General features: G+C 37.3%; 1 protein-coding gene across 2 annotated transcripts; it reads left to right on the forward strand.

Annotated features, from left to right (window-relative positions):
* The first annotated feature begins 1,028 nt into the window (after positions 1 to 1,028).
* IFI35 (interferon induced protein 35) lies at positions 1,029 to 14,612 on the forward strand. Of its 2 annotated transcripts, none has more exons than XM_081969938.1 (9): positions 1,029 to 1,536; positions 3,578 to 3,706; positions 4,006 to 4,164; positions 5,914 to 6,030; positions 6,765 to 6,918; positions 8,103 to 8,212; positions 11,042 to 11,231; positions 12,497 to 12,603; positions 13,901 to 14,612. In XM_081969938.1, the coding sequence occupies exons 2-9, from the start codon at positions 3,665 to 3,667 to the stop codon at positions 14,087 to 14,089; spliced, it is 1,068 nt and encodes a 355-aa protein (XP_081826064.1). In that variant the 5' UTR covers positions 1,029 to 1,536; positions 3,578 to 3,664; the 3' UTR covers positions 14,090 to 14,612. The 2 variants fall into 2 exon arrangements, with proteins under 2 accessions (XP_081826064.1, XP_081826065.1); XM_081969939.1 differs by lacking the exon at positions 1,029 to 1,536 and adding an exon at positions 1,560 to 1,815.
* The last annotated feature ends 3,017 nt before the right edge of the window (positions 14,613 to 17,629 follow it).

A 17,629-nucleotide genomic window follows, 5' to 3' on the forward strand; every position in this document is an offset into this window, starting at 1 on the left:
GTTTGCCATCAGGAGGCTGGGGTGGATGTGGCCGGCTTGACCACAGGGCCACCTGTGGCAGTCCGAGCACTCTGCCAGCAAAAATGGCTCTCTGACTGCAATGGCCTGCAACCCTGTGCCAGCAAAAATGGAGCTCCAGAGGGCTGCCCGCGGCCCTTTTGAGCTCCATTTTTGCTGGCAGAGGCACCACAGGCTAGTCATTTGCTGTTTTCAGGGCTGTCCCATGAGCCACATTCAGCCATGGGCTGAATCCAGCCCTCAGACATTGAGTTTGACACCCCTAGACTAATGAAATACATTGTGAAGAGTAGAATACACAAAAAGTCTGATTCCAATATCTGTTGGGACACATTTAAATTGAGATCTGTCTTCTAATTATGATTAAAGTAATTCTGAAGACCTGTAAACTGATTGTCAGACTGAAGAGACAAAAATAAATCTCCAGTATTTAACAGTATGCTATATGGTATAAAGCGGAATGGGGAATATATCAATAGGAAATGATAATATGCAGGTGATTATTACTACAGTACATTTACACTATGCTCCTCTTAAGGTTTCGGTATTCTTCATTAGTAAAAATTCTGGTTGGAGTAAAAGATACTAAAAGCAAAAATTATTTGAACAGGTTTTTCTTGAGTAGCACTGAGTAAGGTAAACTTTTTTTTTAGGTAAGGGCTTTTTATTGTTTTCTTTGTGATAGAATTTAAAAAACATCTTGGCACCTGAAAAGCTCTGTTTGAATTATGTATTAGTCTGAAGTTGGTCTAGTTTACGGGTGGGGGTGACAAAGAACTTGAGGGAAATGGGGAATGAATGCAACACGAGGAATAAGGTAAAGTGAAAACGGGAGTTTGTAGCTTTAATTTTTCCAACACGAGTTCTTAAAATGAGTGTTGAATTCCTGTCACACTTGAATAACAGTTGCTGAATAGGAAAAGGCTATATTGCTTTTTTAAATATACAAGATGATGATTAGGATTACTATTTTCATGGTTTTATTGCTTTTAATGTACCTCCCGAAAGTCGGCTGGGCAGCAAATAAGCATGGATAATCATTTGTCTGAAATTGTAGGGTTTCCTGCCTAAGCAGGGGGTTGGACTAAAAGACCTCCAAAGTCCCTAGCAACTCTGTTCTGCTCTAAGAAGTTGGATAAACTCAATAAAGAACAAGGACTTCTTAGCCCGCTAACCAAACAAGTCGAAGTTCAGCAGCCATTTCCTGAAACATGGCTCCAACGTTGGGGCAGAAGTAGGGTTTTCCGGAAGGCGCTTGCATATAAATTGTTCAGCCCGAACTGGGTAGGTTTCCGGATCCCTCCGAAGTAGCATTGTATTTAGTAGTGTTGTTTTTGAACGAAGCCCCGCAGGGCTGAGGACCAAAGACACCTTTAGAAAAGTTCTGATAAATACTCGCCTCCTTTCCCGATCAGCTGGGGATCTTGCCGAAAGAAAGGGCTGACGGGAAAGAGTCGAAGGTCCTGGAAATCGAAACTGGAAGCGAGCTTCGAGAACCGAGCACCACGAATTTCGGAGGTAAACAATTTGGGACGGGCCAGGAACCAAGTAGCTATTCCCTAAAGTTGCGAAGATCTACAAAAATCACGCTTTTCTTTTAATGTGGAATTGCCTTCCGTGTTAATTTCTCCTCCAGCCATGAAGTTATCTGACAGAAATGGTGTAGGATCTCCTGCTTGGGCGGGGGTTGGGCTAGATGACCTACAAGGTCCCTTTCAACTCTGTTAATTTGTTACGACTCCCGAAAAGCGCGTGCTCTTGTTCTTAGGTCAGGAGAGATTGGGAAAGAAAGACACTGTAAGCGGTTTCGTCGGGGGACGCGGGGAGGGGGGGCGGTCCTTGTGCTGTCTGAGCTTGATTGTCCTAAAGGTGCTGTTCAAAAGGCAAGTGGACTTTTGTTGTTTTTTCCTTGAAGACGTTTCGCTTCTAGTTCGCTTCGCTTCTTGAATGAGAAGCAAAATGTCTTCAAGGAAAAAACACAGAAAGCCCAGTTGCCTTCTGAAAAACACTTTCAGGACAACCATGACCTGGATGACTGAGAATCTCCAGAGACATTTTGATCTTGGCTGTTTTCTTGCCACCCTTTATTATGAGGAAGGAAAAGTGGAAAGAGTATTCCAGGGCAAAAATCTTGCTAATCTGAGGGTTTTGTTTTGTGTTTAAATGCTTATTTTTATCTAGCCTAAAAGGCATGGGTTATTGGAATTGCAGGATAGCAATTAATAGACTCTTTACTAACTGTTGGGCTCAGAGTTGCCAGTGCTGGCTTTAAACTCAGATTTAGATTTTTCATTCGCTGTCTGAATTTCTAGATTTTTTTTATTTTAAACTCTTAAGAACTGTTTTTAAGATTTTCTAAATCTTACATTATATTGTATGTATTAAATAAGTACAATCATTTAAAATAATTTATTGTATTTTTGGTCATCTGTGTTTTTTGTGTTAAATCTTGGTTTATTGAGCCTGAAATAACATTTTAAGATCTCCTGTTCCAACTTTGATAAATAGGTAAAATAATTAATTTTAAAACTGATTTATTGTCTGTGTTTGTTTGTTTGTGTGTGTGTGTGTGTGTGTGTGTGTGTGTAGAATCTGGATTTATTTGAGCAAGATCTTAGAGAGAGAGAGAGAATGTGTGTGAGCAGTGTGTGTCTGTTTTTCTAGGAAGAGGGCAGTGTTTGTTTATCTTAAAATGATTAATATATTATGGTTTAGCAGATGCCTATATGTCTATTTATATTGATATTTCTATCTATCCATCTATCTACCATCTACCTATCTAGCAGTCTGTTTGTCTGTCTGTCTGTCTGTCTATCATCTATCCAATCTATGCTAGGAAGACAAATACCACTCCCAAGGGTGAGAATGAATAGTACTGTATCTTAATTGTTCCTAGCATGGTATTTTTCTGGACAGAAAGCTCTGATATTGTTCTGGGATCTGTTGGACCTATTCTAGCTGGGATCTGTTGGACCTATTCAAGTCACAGCCTTGAGTGCTCCTACCAGCTCTGGCATAACTTTGGTCTTTAATTTCCATATACGCTCTTAATTTCCCCTTTAGGCCCTGGTACTTCTCCAGCTTCTTATATTCATTTTTTTCCTGAAGTTGTTGTCAATTGGCACCACTAACCAGTATCACTTGGTAGTGCCAAGTGATTGATTAGTTATAGATATTTAATAAGGTTAAAACTTGGAAGACATATATATTATGGATCCTGGCTTATAACAAAGTCTGCAAAAGATCTGAAAATGATGGTTTGTTTGGGAACAATTGTCATAAAACAATCATTGATTGTGCTTGAAGAAAAAAATGGTTTGTTTGTTTGTTTGTTTGTTTGTTTGTTTCCTTTATGACCATGAGAGGTAGAAAGCGTTTTCACTATAATTTATTCATAGTAGAATCAACTTATGGAACCCTTACACTTTATGTTATTACAAATGAAGGCTTTCTCACCATCCTTTAAATTTTCTTACATTATTCTTCCACATGAGGGGAATGCTCCCTTATCAGTTCTCTTGCCCATTCCTTTGTGGTCACCTTCATATTTCCTTTGTAGGAAGAAGGCTGTGAAACATCTTTTGGTCCACAGGAGTTCCTCCTCCACTTGGACAGTGACAGCTTTGTTGCAAGCGGATCTTGGAATATGACAATGGACCAAATCTTAAATGAGATTAAGAAATGCCAGGTATTTTATTTGGAGAAGAGGATTATCTTTAGTGGTTCAAATGAAATATGTGGGTGTTCAGTCATTCCTTAGAAACCCTCATCTACACTCCTACCTATAGGTCAAGTTTGAGTGCTCGGTAACTTTTGAGGTTCACTTAACATGACCCATCATTAATATTCCATCATTGATTCCTATTGTTGAACCAAGAACATACTGTACTATTGTTCTTAATAGATTCTCTTTAGCCTTCCATTTAAATTAACTTTGTTAATGAGAGAAAATTTCTGATTGCCCTTTGGTTGTTTTTTCAACTTTAGGATACTTGGAAAAGTTTTGAAGGAGATTGCTTATCCTTGAAGGCAAACACAAGGACAAGTGAGGAGGACTTGGTCAAATTCCAAGAAGAATATGAGCTTCTCAGTCAAAAACTTATTGAAGCTGAAAATGAGGCTCAGGCCCAGGAAGCCTCTTTCCAGGTCTGACCATTTTAAATCCAGAATTCCATATAATCTTCCTGTAAATTTAGATTTTTAGAATTTAGATTTAGAAACTTTTAATGGAAGAACAGTTTGACTGCATCATTATCTTACTTCTGATTGCCTACAGAAATCTCCAGGAAATGACGATGAGGCCCACTACAATAGCTCTAATGTGCCAAATTTTAAAAATAGACTTTTTTTAAAAAAATTGAAATACATTTAATTTAATTTTTAATTTTAATTTTTTAATTTGAAATAAACATTTTGACAATGCTTGAAAGAAGTTAGATATTGGAATGTATATACTTACTAGCTGCTAACCTGGCGTTGCCAGGGTATTTATTCATCCCAATCCTGTATTAGACAGGAAAAGGAATGAATTATATGAAATGTCCGGACCAAACAAAATTTCTAAAGTTGGATTTTCCCCCTTACCAGAGGGAGCCCCCGTGTGGAGTACTGTGAAGCCGTTACCCTGGCAACTCATTGTGCTGTACAATGGAAGCCATTTTAAGGCAGTACAGTATTTTAAGGCACAACAGGCTGTATCTTAACAGAACACACACCCTGAGAGATGTTAGGGGTGTCTTACCCCCACAGTAGTTTTTTTCCAGAGAGTGAGTCATCTGTGTACGAAGTTTGGTTGGAATCTTGAGGCATTCCAGAGTTATACTGGAACACACACACACGCACACACACACACACACACAGTCATTATATATATATATATATATATATATATATATATATATATATGTATGTATGTATGTATGTATGTATGTATGTATGTATGTATGTATGTGTATATATATATATATATATATATATATATATATATATATATATATATATATATATATATATATATATATATATATATATATATATATATATATATATATATATATATATATATATATATATATATATATATATATATATATATATATATATATACAGTATATAGATATTGTTTCAGTTAAATCTTACATTGTTGCCTATTTTACATACTTTCTTTTTTCTTGCATCCACTGGATGAATAAATTTGAAGTGGAGACTTCTAAGACCTTGATCTTCTCATCTGTAGAATTTTTCTTAAGAATTTGGGCCCAAATTGAAATTTTCCCCAGTTATTGCTATTGCACTTTGCTAGCTTTTGCTTTCAGTCACTTGGGTAAAATCCAATAAGATAAAATGTGCATGCCATGCCATGTCTGGCAATTGGACATCCCAGTTGCAATATATTAGAAGTCACAATTTCTAATGTAGAATTGAAACCGTGCAGCCTGTAGCAAGGAAGACATGTTACCTTCTGTTTAATAGCAGAAAAGCTTGATCAACCTCATATTCCAAATAATTGTGCCGGCCTGTGTTTAATCACCTGTCTGTGTTTCATTATGGCTTGCTCAACCCAGTTTTTAAGGGACTCAATAACCCAATAAAGGACAGAATTAAATTTGCAAAATATACTTAAGTAAAATATTCTTGTAGTTCAGAGTATTGAGGCAAAGATCACCATTGTTTCCAACTTTCTGTTATGTCCAGAATTGTTCCTGCCAGATTCCCTAGGCTCAGGCCTCTTGTCTCAAGATGAAACTCTGGAGTGGGTTTCTACTGTAATTGTCTAGAAGTTGATAGACTGTAATCTGTTTTCTCAGAGGAAACAGTAGCGCATCTTTGGACTGTCATCCAATAGCAAAGAAATGTCACTTTTTCAGATTTGGTGACCTACCTTTTTCCCTACAGAAAATGCTTCAATTGGAAAGGAAGGATTCAAAGCAGCTAATGCAAGAAAAATTGGCATTGAAAAATGAATTGAAACATCTGGAGCAGCTCCATGCAACCCAGGAACAAATTCGTAAGGTATCAGGAGAAATGGTTTTAAAGATTTTTTTTAAAAAAATATGGCTCTGTAAAACCATATTATTTTATTTAAATTCCTATAGGCAAGCTTCAGCCCAGACCTATACAAATTACTCAAAATCTCAGTCAGAATTCTTTTTCAGATTTCTTCATTTGGAGAAATTCTCTAAACCACTTATTTTTCTTTTTTTCTTTCCCTATTAAATATTTGTACTTATCTCAAAGATAAGATGTTACGTATAAAATAAACAGTTACAGTGACAATAAAAAGAAAGACAAAAATTACAGACGAGACAAAAAAAACTAATAATAAAAATGTGCACAACATAAATAGAATCAACATTAAATATATATTGACCATTTTGGTTTTATGTTGAGAGATATGTCTCAAATAAATTTGTAAATCCCCCCCCCCCCTTGCCGGGTGCATCTACAAAAATTATGAACTTTCTCATCTATATTTGCTATATTTGGTATATTGCTATTTTACACTATTGTTTCTTATAAAATATCTCAAGTATAGAAATCTAATATCTGTCAATCAAGTTGACCCGATAATCATTTATTGGAGCTTGACATGATGTCAGTCACATTTTTTTGCCTTACAAACCAACTCAGGAGGCAAAAACATTTGGTGTAGGTACATTTATGTTTTGAGCCCCAATTTGTGTGCTAGCACTCAAGGAACAAGTAAGCCTGTCTCTGTTTAGTGTATATAACTTTGCATTGCCCAGGTGCCAGCTGCTCTTCCTGACAGAGAAATGGTGTTTAAAGGTCATGTGGAAGAGGGAAAGATGGAGAGCTTGCCAGAAATGTTGAGTTTTTTGCCCCAGATCCGATACCCTGTACTTGGGGGATCAGCTCTCATCACCTTTGAGGATCCTGAAGGTAGGAACAACTACTTCAAAAGTGACATTCTCGTTCTCAGCATGATGTTGTGAATCATAATGGAAGTAAATAATATGAATTTGTTTGGAGGAGGGGGAATCAAAATACTGTAAGAATAACATGATTTATATTGACTTCAAATAAGTAGGTTCAGGCTTACTTTGCCATGGGGGTGGGGGGGATCTTTATTTAGCCTTAAGTAGTAAAGCTCATTCCTTTAAAATTGGAGAAAAATATTAAGCAGAAGAAATAAAAGGGAAGTATTACATGGATATTAATAGCAGCTTTTTTAACCTGATCTGTATTATTTTAACCGGTGACATTTCTCTATACCATAACAAAAAAATAATAATAAGAAAAGCTCTCCTACTTACGGAAGTGACGTATTGTAGCCTTTCATTCAAGCAACCTATTTTCTATTCAGAGGAAATGATCTTGCCTAAAATATGGAAACAATCTGTAAATTTCAGTAAGAACTAGGATGAGTGCAATTAGAGAATTTGGTAGGGATATTGTGATCAAGGCAGTGACCCCTTTACAGGTTCCTGAGCACCACTGCTTGATCTTGCACAGTGATCCAGATATTTTTCAAAGATTTAAAAAAAAATCAGCAAAAGAAAATTCATTCAAAGCAGAGATTCCAACTTCAAGAACTCTCCCTTTTGTATTTTTGGCACTGCCATTAGAAGTGGTATTCAGCAGGTTCTGACCAGTTCTGGAGAACTGGTAGCGAAAATTTTGAGTAGTTCAGAAAACCGGTAAATACCACCTCTGACTGGCCCCACCCCCATCTATTCTCTGCCCCCCTCCCCTGAATTCCAGCTGATCAGGAGGAAATGGGGATTTTGCAGAAACCTTCCCCTGGAGTGGGGAGGGGATGGAGATTTTACAGTATCCTTCCCCTGCCACGCCCACCAAGCCAGGTCCACAGAACTGGTAGTAAAAAAAAAATTGAATCCCACCATTGACTACCATCATATATTTTTTTAGAAATTGATTTTCTCCCCACTCCATCGTGTATTGAATTCACTGGTAAAGAACCCCAAATTCTGCACTCATTCAAGCAATGAGATGGTCCAAAAATTCTGAATGAGGAAATTAATTAGGGATTGTTGAACTGACCCAAGATGCAAATAGAAAAGGTTTAGTTTGAATATGTCTCTTCCATGGCTTTTCCCCATCAGTTGCCAGGAGGATCATCCAAAAAGGACAGCATTGCATTCAGCTAGATGAATGGAGCTACATGCACGTGAAGGCTGAAGCTATGACATTGTTGCTGCCCTCATTCTTAAAGGTGAATTCTGTAGCCTTTGACTGTGGAGGAATGCATGCATTGGAGGATCTACTGTAGAAAGGGACTCTAACTGCAAGTAATATTATCTTCTCATTGTCTTCTCATCCAATCTACCTAAATCTGTAATTAAAGATATCCAATCAGTCTTGTTTATTGTTTCAGTCCCTTAATAGATGAGTTGAAGAAGGAATGTTGGCAGGCACATCTCATCATATGGTGAGATGTAGGAGTTTGAAAAAAAAGCGGACTAGCAATTCAAATTAAAATAAAGCAAAAACATTCCTCCTTGCATTTTCAAACTGCAAAGTTACATACTTTCCCTATCACTTACATAACTTGTTTGAATTTAAGTTAATTTAAGTCGTCAGTTAATTGTGAAAGGCAGCTTTACTAGGAGAGCTTCCATCCTGTGAAGATATCTGAAACAGCATCAAACATCCACATCTGCCTATCCAAAGTCCTTGAAAAGAACTTAATAGGCAGACAAAAATGAAATATCCAGTCTGAAAATCTGGCTGCCTGTACAACTGATGATGATGATGATGATACAAAACAATAACAAAAAAATAATAACAACAAAGATGATGATTTCGAACACCATCAATTCAGAACTCGATAAGTAGACAAAAATGTTAAATCCAGTCTGAACATCTGGTTGACTAGGCGACAAATAATAATAACAATTAATAACTAATAGTAATTACCACACCAAAGATTAACCACATAATAATATTGACATTGCAATACCTGTTGATGCATGAATTGAAGATAAACAGCAAGAAAAAATCACAAAGTACCGGGACTTACAAATTGAAGTTGGGCGACTGTGGAAAAAGAAATCATGTGTTGTCCCAATTGTAATTGGAGCCCTTGGAGCAATACCTAAAGAGCTACTTCGCTATTTGGAAATTCTAAATTTACCTGTATTTTCAGCGAGCTGAAAATTGGAAAAGTAAAGCTATGCATGGCCAATACTTGAAAAGTATTGAAGGCAAAGCTGACCAAAAACTAACTTGGAACTGGTTAAGATCAGGAGTACTGTAAAGAGAAACCGAAGGCTTTATTTTGGCAGCTCAAGAACAAGCCTTAGCCACAAACTGCATGAAGGCAAAAATTCAACATGTTACTACCAACAGCAAGTGTCGCCTCTGTAATGAGAAAGATGACAGTCGACCACTTGATCAGTGGGTGCAGCAAAATTTCACAAACTGACTACCTACAATGCCATGACCGCGTTGCTAAGATTATTCACTGGAAATTGTGCCAAAAGTTTGGATTTCAGTACAGCAAAAACCACTGGGACCATCAGGTTGAGAAGGTTTTAGAGAATGAGAAAGTCAAGATCTTGTGGGACTTCAGAATCCAGACTGACAGGAACTTGGCGTACAACACACCTGACATAACAATATTTGAAAAGAAAAAAGTTTGGTTCATTGACATTGCAATACCTGGTGATGCACGAATTGAAGATAAATAGCAAGAAAAAAAATCACAAAATACCAGGAGTTGCAAATTGAGGTTGAGAGACTGTGGAAAAAGAAATCATGTGTTGTCCCAATTGTAATTGGAGCCCTTGGAGCAATACCTAAAGGGCTACCTCACTATTTGAAAATTCTAAATTTACCTGACTTCAACATTCTTACTCTACAAAAAACTACTCTACTTGGAACAACTTATATCCTCCGACATTACCTTAACAGTTTCTAGGTCCTTGGTTAGGACTTGAGCTGTTGGGCTACCAACCAGCCCCAAAGGCTGTGAATCTCACCAAAGATGAACAACAACAACAACAACAACAACATCATCATCATCATCATCATCATCATCATCATCATCATCATCATCATCATATAATTATAAATAAATAATTTTATAATAATAATTTTATCCAACAGACGAAACAAGAATACAGAAAAGATGTGATAAAATCAAGAATGGAGAGTTGGCAGAACAAAGCCTTACATGGTCAATTTCTGGAAAACATAAAAGATAAAGTGGACAGTGAAAAAACTTGGTTATGGTTAACAACAGGTACATTAAAGAAAGAAACAGAGTCACTAATCCTGGCTGCGGAAGAACAAGCTATCCGAACAAATGCCATTAAGGCCAAAATCGAAAAATCCTCTGATGATGCCAAATGCAGACTCTGCAAAGAAGTTGATGAAACTGTTGACCACATACTCAGCTGCTGCAAAAAAATCGTGCAGTGATTATAAATTGCGGCACAATTCAGTAGCACAAATGATCCACTGGAATTTGTGCAAAAATTATAATATTAAAACAACAACAAACTGGTGGGAACATAAGCCTGAAAATGTCACCAAAAATCAGATGGTCAAGATCCTATGGGATTTTTGTATACATAGACATCGCAATACCAGGTGATCGCAGGGTTGACGAGAAGGAACTTGAAAAAATTGCGAAATACCAGGACCTAAAAATTGAAATTCAACGATTATGGCACAAACCTGCAGTAGTAATTCCAGTGGTAATTGGCACATGGGGTGCTATTACAAAAGCCCTGGAATTACATTTAAAACATTTAAAACTTGACAAAATCATCATCAGTCAAATGCAAAAAGCTGCACTGCTTGAATCCGCACGTATATTACAAAAATACGTTACGACGTCCTAGGCCTCTGGGTGGGGCCCAACTAGTAATCAATGCCAAATCCAGTGAAACAACTGGCCGCTGTGATACAATTGTATAGTAATAATAATAATAATAATAATAATAATAATAATAATAATAATAATAATAATAATAATAATAATGCTATACTATTATTTAATTCTCCTTTCTCAAAATCTTTTCCCTTCTGATTCCAGATTTCCATGAAGCAGAGTTCCCAGCAAGTGCTATTATCAGGATTGTCTGCTTTCTCTTTACCCAAGGATCAACTCCACGACAAACTAAATCTGTTTTTCAGCAAACGGAAGAACCAAGGGGGTGAGGTGGATCTTCTGGAACAGCTTCCAAACTCGGATAATGTAGTGCTGACTTTTGTAGATGATGGAGGTAGGAGAAAATGTGATAAAAGGGAGCTGTGCCTCGTGTCTTGGGGGGAGTAGCATTCCTTCCACAGATTGAGAGGGTCATGGTTATATCATCTCCTGGACTTATCAGTGATTCCGCATTTGTCCTAAGATACTTTCATTGAAGCACACAAGCAGGTTAAAAATTGTAAGAGCATGGAACTAGAAATTTCCTAGCTTCAGAGTCTTGAGCCATCAATTGATCCCCTCTGTATATTTATCAAAACCCTTTTTTAACCAACCACTGGTACTATAGCCCCTGCATTATCCAATAGCAATTAGACATCATTCTTGTTTAGTGATCTCTGGCAGCTTGGTCATTAAGTGAAGTATCTTACTTCAGCTTTCCTTTTCTTTATAGACTCTCATGAATTTTAAATGTAGGAACTGGTGATAAAATTACTTTTTCATCCCCACAGTAATTTTGAATGGTCACTAAACAACACAGTTGCTAAACAAGGAATACTTGTAGTACTGCAGTGTTGTACTGTTTAGTATGAGAATGACTTCCATTTTATCACTATAAATCTGATTTCTTATATTTTATTAACTTTTCCCTTTCTCACTACACTTCATCAATACCTTATTCAATGCTTCCTAACTTTAACACCTTTAAAAGTCTATTTGGTTATTTTTCTTCTTCGTAAGACAGATGAACTGGTGTATTTCTAATTTTATCTAATTGTTTTAGAACATTATAATGTTTAGTATTTTCCCCAAAATAAGATACGGTCTTATTTTCTTTTGACCCTCCGAAATAAGCACTTGGCCTTATTTTCAGGGAGGTATTATTTTTGAGATGCATGAGGCGGCAAGCATGGTCACCTCATGGCTGCTGCTTGTTGCAATAGTTTCGGGAGGTCTTATTTTCAGGAGAGGGCTTATTTTAGCACATGCACTCAAAAGCCCAATTGGGCTTATTATCTGGGGAGATCTTATTTTCAGGGAAACAGGGTAATGTTTGGTTTAATAATATAGTAACATTTTAATTTTAGCATTTGTTTGAACATCCCATAAGCGTTTGATTTTTTTAAAGCATGTTTTGACATTTTTCTTTTTGCTTTATTTCTCCCTGCAAGCGTATTTATTTTCCTTGTAAATAGAAAGAGGTGGGCACAAAACTGAAATAAACCCAGCAACATTGTGCTTTGTTATCTGTAGAATGTGTTTTGTCTTGCACCAGTACATATATGTGGGAGACAGGTCTCAGTTACAGATTACAAGCCCAGGCTTTTTCCTCCCTTGCAGTGGCTCAACGGATCGTTGAAAAAGGGCTGTTTCAGGTATTGCTTGGAAAGGAGACCCATCAGGTCAAGGCATCACATTGCTTACATGGGGAAATTGCAGATTTACAGGTGAGGGGAAAACATGGACAGAGAGACACTGCATTCTCCTCTCCTTAAGCAAACTATGCTCCCCATCCCAAGACTACAGCAATGGGAGTGGCTGTTTCCTAAAAGTAATGGGTGGGGCAGAAGGAGATTTTGTTTCATTTACTGTATTTTGATGTAAGACGCACCAAGGTTTTGAACAGGCAAATTAAAAAAAATTTTTTTTGCACTCTACAAACCTCCCAAAAACGACCCGTTTTTCATGAAAACGGGCCCTTTCCCCCCTCCCCAAAAATGCATGCATAGCTTTTAGGAGGCTTATAGAATACTCCTGGGGGCTGGGAGGGCAAAATTGAGCAAAAAACAGCCTGTTTTTCACTCATTTCTGCCTTCCCTATCCCCCATCAGCTCTCTGAAAGCCTTCTACAGGCTATGCACGGCCATTTTGGTGAAGGGAGTGGGGTTTCGGGAGGCAAAAAATGCTGCATTCAGTGTATAAGACACCCAGATTTTTAGCCTCTTTTTTGAGGGAAAAAGGTGCATCTTATGCTCCGAAAAATATGGTATATTTAACTTTAATTCAAAATATATATTGTTCACACGATTATTTGCCAGTCATATATTTAATCTTTTTTTTCTCTCTTGTAAAAATTAAAACTTGGCATTAAATGTTTGGAGATTTCTGGGAGCCACATCACAAAATTTTGGAGCTTGACGCTTGAGTGTATCTGGAATCAAAAGGGTCAACAGCTACAAGAAAGCAGGTGGAACTTCACAACTGAAACTGCTCTTTTATATGTGCAGTTCTTGACACAGAGACAGATACTATTCTTAGGGAGGCTCTGCCCTAAACAATAGCCATCTCTGGCCCTAATTTGAAAGAGATCTTCCTTCTCAGTGCAAAAATTCCAATACATTATAGCACCAATGATTCCATAGAAAAATGGTATATAAAGGAGGAGGAAAAGGTTTCCTTTAGCTCAGATTAAAACTCTCTTCAAAAGTTGAGGAAAAGTGATTTCATAAAACCTATACATTTAATTGTGTAGTGCAAATATGATGGGTATCTTTGCATCTTGGTGCCAGTTGAAGAATTTAAAAGACATTCTGTGGTCCATTAAAATCACTCTAGATTGGGCCTGTCATGCATACGAACTGGATAGTCAACCCCCACATATCAAAAAACCCAATTTAAAGGATCCAATCTATAAAGCAAGATCTCTTGAATCTTGTTTTTGTTTTAACAGCTTGTTCTTAGTTTTACATTTATCTTCAACTGTGGCATTTGTTCACTGGTCTCCAATTTTTTTCTCCATCTTAGCTGCATCCTTCCATCTGTCCTCGTACTGTCCTGTTGACAGAGATTCCAGATGTCATAGAGAGGGAGATGATGTGTGAAGCTCTGGAGATCCATTTCCAAAAGCAAAGCAAGGGTGGAGGAGAGGTGGAAGCTGCTGTGTATGTTCCAGCTGGACATTATGCAGTAGCTGTTTTTGAGGAGGAGGACTGATTCTGCATGCCAAAGCTAGAAGAGATGACATTTCATTTGTGATACATGAAGCATACTAATATTCCAGGGAAGAGGGGATGAAACTTTTTGATTGCTTGAATTGAAGGTTAGAGGGATGAGGTAAAAACCGAGGAACTGGATGATTACGGGAAAAATAAGTCTATTTGTAGTTTAGATAATGGAAAGATCTTCTGCCACAATTATATCTATTTTTCAAGTCTGAACTATGCACGATTTGGTATGTGTTGATGTTTGTTTCCTTTAGTAATTTCATTGCATGGCATTGAAGCACCTGCTAAATTGTATTTTTCTGCAGATCATGTTCAATAAGAAAAATAAATAACTATGAAATAAGGAGGCATATGTATAAAACAATAGGCCTTAAAATGGAAAATTCAAAATTAGGAAAAAAGTATATACCGATAACAGAAAGCTGTAAAAATGTAACTGTGATTTTAATGTTAAAAAATGTTGAATAAAAATTATTCGATAAAAAATGTTCAGAAAATAAAAAGAAAGACATGCTGTTCACAAAGAATTTGTGTAATTTTTATGTAAAGGGAGCAAGGTTCTAAGTAAAACAATCCAGTGGTTCATTGGAACATATATAGCTGTAGTTCATATATATGAAACCAGTACAAGGAACTAAAGTATCAACTAAATTCCATGGCCAAGGAGGAATATAAAATTGCCTCTTTGTAATTCAACACTATATATGAAAGGTATGTTTCATACATATACAAGGATAACTTGGGAAAAAGAACATTTAACTTCTTTAGAACAAAGACAACATAAACTATAATCTGTGACACACAAATTGTGCAATCAATATAAATATATTTACTGTTGACATGTTTGCTGTCATGACTCAGCCCAGTTATCTCCTACACTTGTGGTCTGCGGGGCAGATGCATCACATGCTGTCCACCCCCCACCCCACCCCCAGTTTAGCAAAGGGGAAAAATGTGACGCTATGAGTTTGACACCCCTGTCCTACTTGCTAATTTAGTAAGATTCTGATTTGGGTATCCACAGGCCTTAAGAACCATCTCTGGAGATGGGGGTGTTTTTTGCCCTGTGATGTAATCTCCAAAAGAAAGAAAATATTGTGCTTATGCACTTCATTTTTCACCAAGCTGGGTATCTGCTTAAATTGATCTTTCTGGTTTTTCCTTGCACAAAAAGGGAGTTCTCAAGCTGAACTTCCATTTTCATTTCTTGATTATAGTTGTTCCTGTTCACCTTGGTATCCACATATGTAAGTACCCCACCAAAGAGATATCCTTCTTATCTTAAAATTATTTGCCTCTTGTTTTTTTGTTTAATGCTGTATTGTACCTCACTTCTGGAGTCTGGCATTATCCCCATCATCAGTGGATTTCATCCACAGATTTAATTTTGTTCTCAGCTCGCTGTTCCTACACTTCGATTAAGAGGACGATTTGGGTGAAGCCCAGTGTTTCATTCTGGCAAATGAGTTTTCCTGCTGCCTTGATGAATGCTTTTCCTGCCATCTCCATTGGCCCACAAAAAGCTTAATGCAGAGCAAGTGACATTGGAAACCAGTAAGGCAATGTTTCTCAACCTTCTTGATCTTGACAATTTGGCAGCTAGCCAGAGAATTCTGGGAACTGAAGTCCAGCATCTGAAAAGTTATTAAGATTGAGAAGCTTTGAAATAAGGCATGTTTCTCTAACTCTGCTCTGCTAATAATCTTGGTCTACAACTCCCAGATGCCAAATTCAAGGAATTACAGTCCCAGCACTTTTAAGCAGGCATCAGGAAAGGAAAAATAATAAGTGATATTTGAAAGTTTTCCTCACTGCAACATATATTTAGAAAGGACAAGATTTGTGAAGGTACAGCAATTTCCTAACTAGTATACTGTTTGGGTTGTATACCTACAACCAGTGGTGTGATTCAGCCAGTTTATACCACTTCGGGAGAATTGCTTGTTAATTTCTGAGCAGTTTGGTGAACTGGTTGTTGGAAGAAATCATTAGGGCAAAGAACAGATTATTTGAATCTCACCTCTGCCTACACCCAAATTCCAACCTTGCAGAATAAGTATAGAATAACAGAGTTGGAAGGGACCTTGGAAGTCCTCTAATCCACCCCCCTGCTCAAGTAGGACAACCTATACTATTCCATACAAATGACTGTCCAATCTCTTCTTGAAAACCTGCAGTGATGGGGTACTCACAATCTCTGGAGGCAACCATTCCACTGAGATCCGTATTTAGATAATCCATGTGAAGTGCTTTGAACAATTGTGAAAAGCTATAGAAATATTTTGTTCAAAATTAACAAAAAAATGGTTAACATTGTTATTCATGCAGTATAAAGCCCTCAGAGCCACTTAACAATGTAAGGAATTTAAAATGTTAAAATGTATAATTGCACAATCAGAAACTATGGATTTAAAAGGAAATAAATAGGAATATCACAAAGGTTAAAGAGTTTCTATAAAGCTATTGTAAGAAACTGGATTGATTACTTTTGCCTTTGTCGTTTTCCTCTTGCATTGCATCTCAGGGAAGAGAATTCCATTTATCATTCTCCCAAGCTGTATTTTTTGAGTGAAGCATCTTTAGCTAGACCACAGTATTGTTCTATGCAAGTCTTCTTGTGATCGTTTCACAAGAACACAAAATGTTGCACTTCCCTCTGAGTTTGCATCCGAAAGTTATGAAAACTGCAAAGGTACAAAAGGGTAATGAAATTCAAGAATAGTAGACAGTATGCTTAACAAACTGGATCAATCTGTATTTGTATGCTTTATGAACATATTACTGAAATCTCAAATATCAATTGTAAATGTAAATTGTTTTATGGCTTTCTACTTTCTCCTGCGGGAAGTGAAACCCTTCAAGAAGATTTTATAACATTATAAGCAAGTAAGCTAATACTATAGAATAATCGAAGAGAACACCCATTAATATCAGCTAGGTATTTCAAAAAGTAATGTGAGGTTTAGATTCTTGGTTGCAATGTTTAACTATATAAAGATATAGTTTAATAAGCAGGTGGTCAAGTTCACTACAATATAGTCATGAGAGCAATTTGCTTTTTAGCTGTTCTTTTTGTGAGATTTTTGTTGTGTCAATAGCTCCCTTTAAATCCTGGGTGGCGCGTATGAACCAAGGTGGGTTTCAGCAGGTACACACCAGTACACCTGTACCCGTCCATGAAATTTAGTGTCTTCCCGTACCCGTTCTTCTGGAGGCAGCATACTGGTACTGGAACGCTCCCTCCCATGGCCTGCCCCCTTGCTTGCTCCCCCCATCTGCCCAGTCACCGCTAGTTCACTCACTCACCCCACCTGTCCACACCAGGCTTGCCCCACCCACCCACTTCCTTTGCCAGAGAACAGGATTGGGAGAAGCCCACCTGGCGTGCGCTCCCTTCTATTTTCCAATTGGGGATGAATCCATGCAGATGGAGGAAAAACATGGATTTCTTCCCCCCCACCCCCATTGGAAATCATGGGGGGCTGTCAAAGAAAAGGAAATGTGTCCCGTGTGGCTTCTTTAAACAAGC

This window comes from Natrix helvetica (assembly GCF_964273705.1).
Source record: "Natrix helvetica genome assembly, chromosome: Z".
NCBI classification, from domain to species: domain Eukaryota; kingdom Metazoa; phylum Chordata; class Lepidosauria; order Squamata; family Natricidae; genus Natrix; species Natrix helvetica.

What these genes read in the sequence shown, in the direction of transcription:
- IFI35 (XM_081969938.1), top strand. Translation starts at nt 3,665, where the DNA reads ATGACAATGGACCAAATCTTAAATGAGATTAAGAAATGCCAG. An exon ending in ATGAGATTAAGAAATGCCAG is followed by an intron (nt 3,707 to 4,005) that starts GTATTTTATTTG and finishes TTTCAACTTTAG; the next exon opens with GATACTTGGAAAAGTTTTGA. An exon ending in GGGAAATTGCAGATTTACAG is followed by an intron (nt 12,604 to 13,900) that starts GTGAGGGGAAAA and finishes TCTCCATCTTAG; the next exon opens with CTGCATCCTTCCATCTGTCC.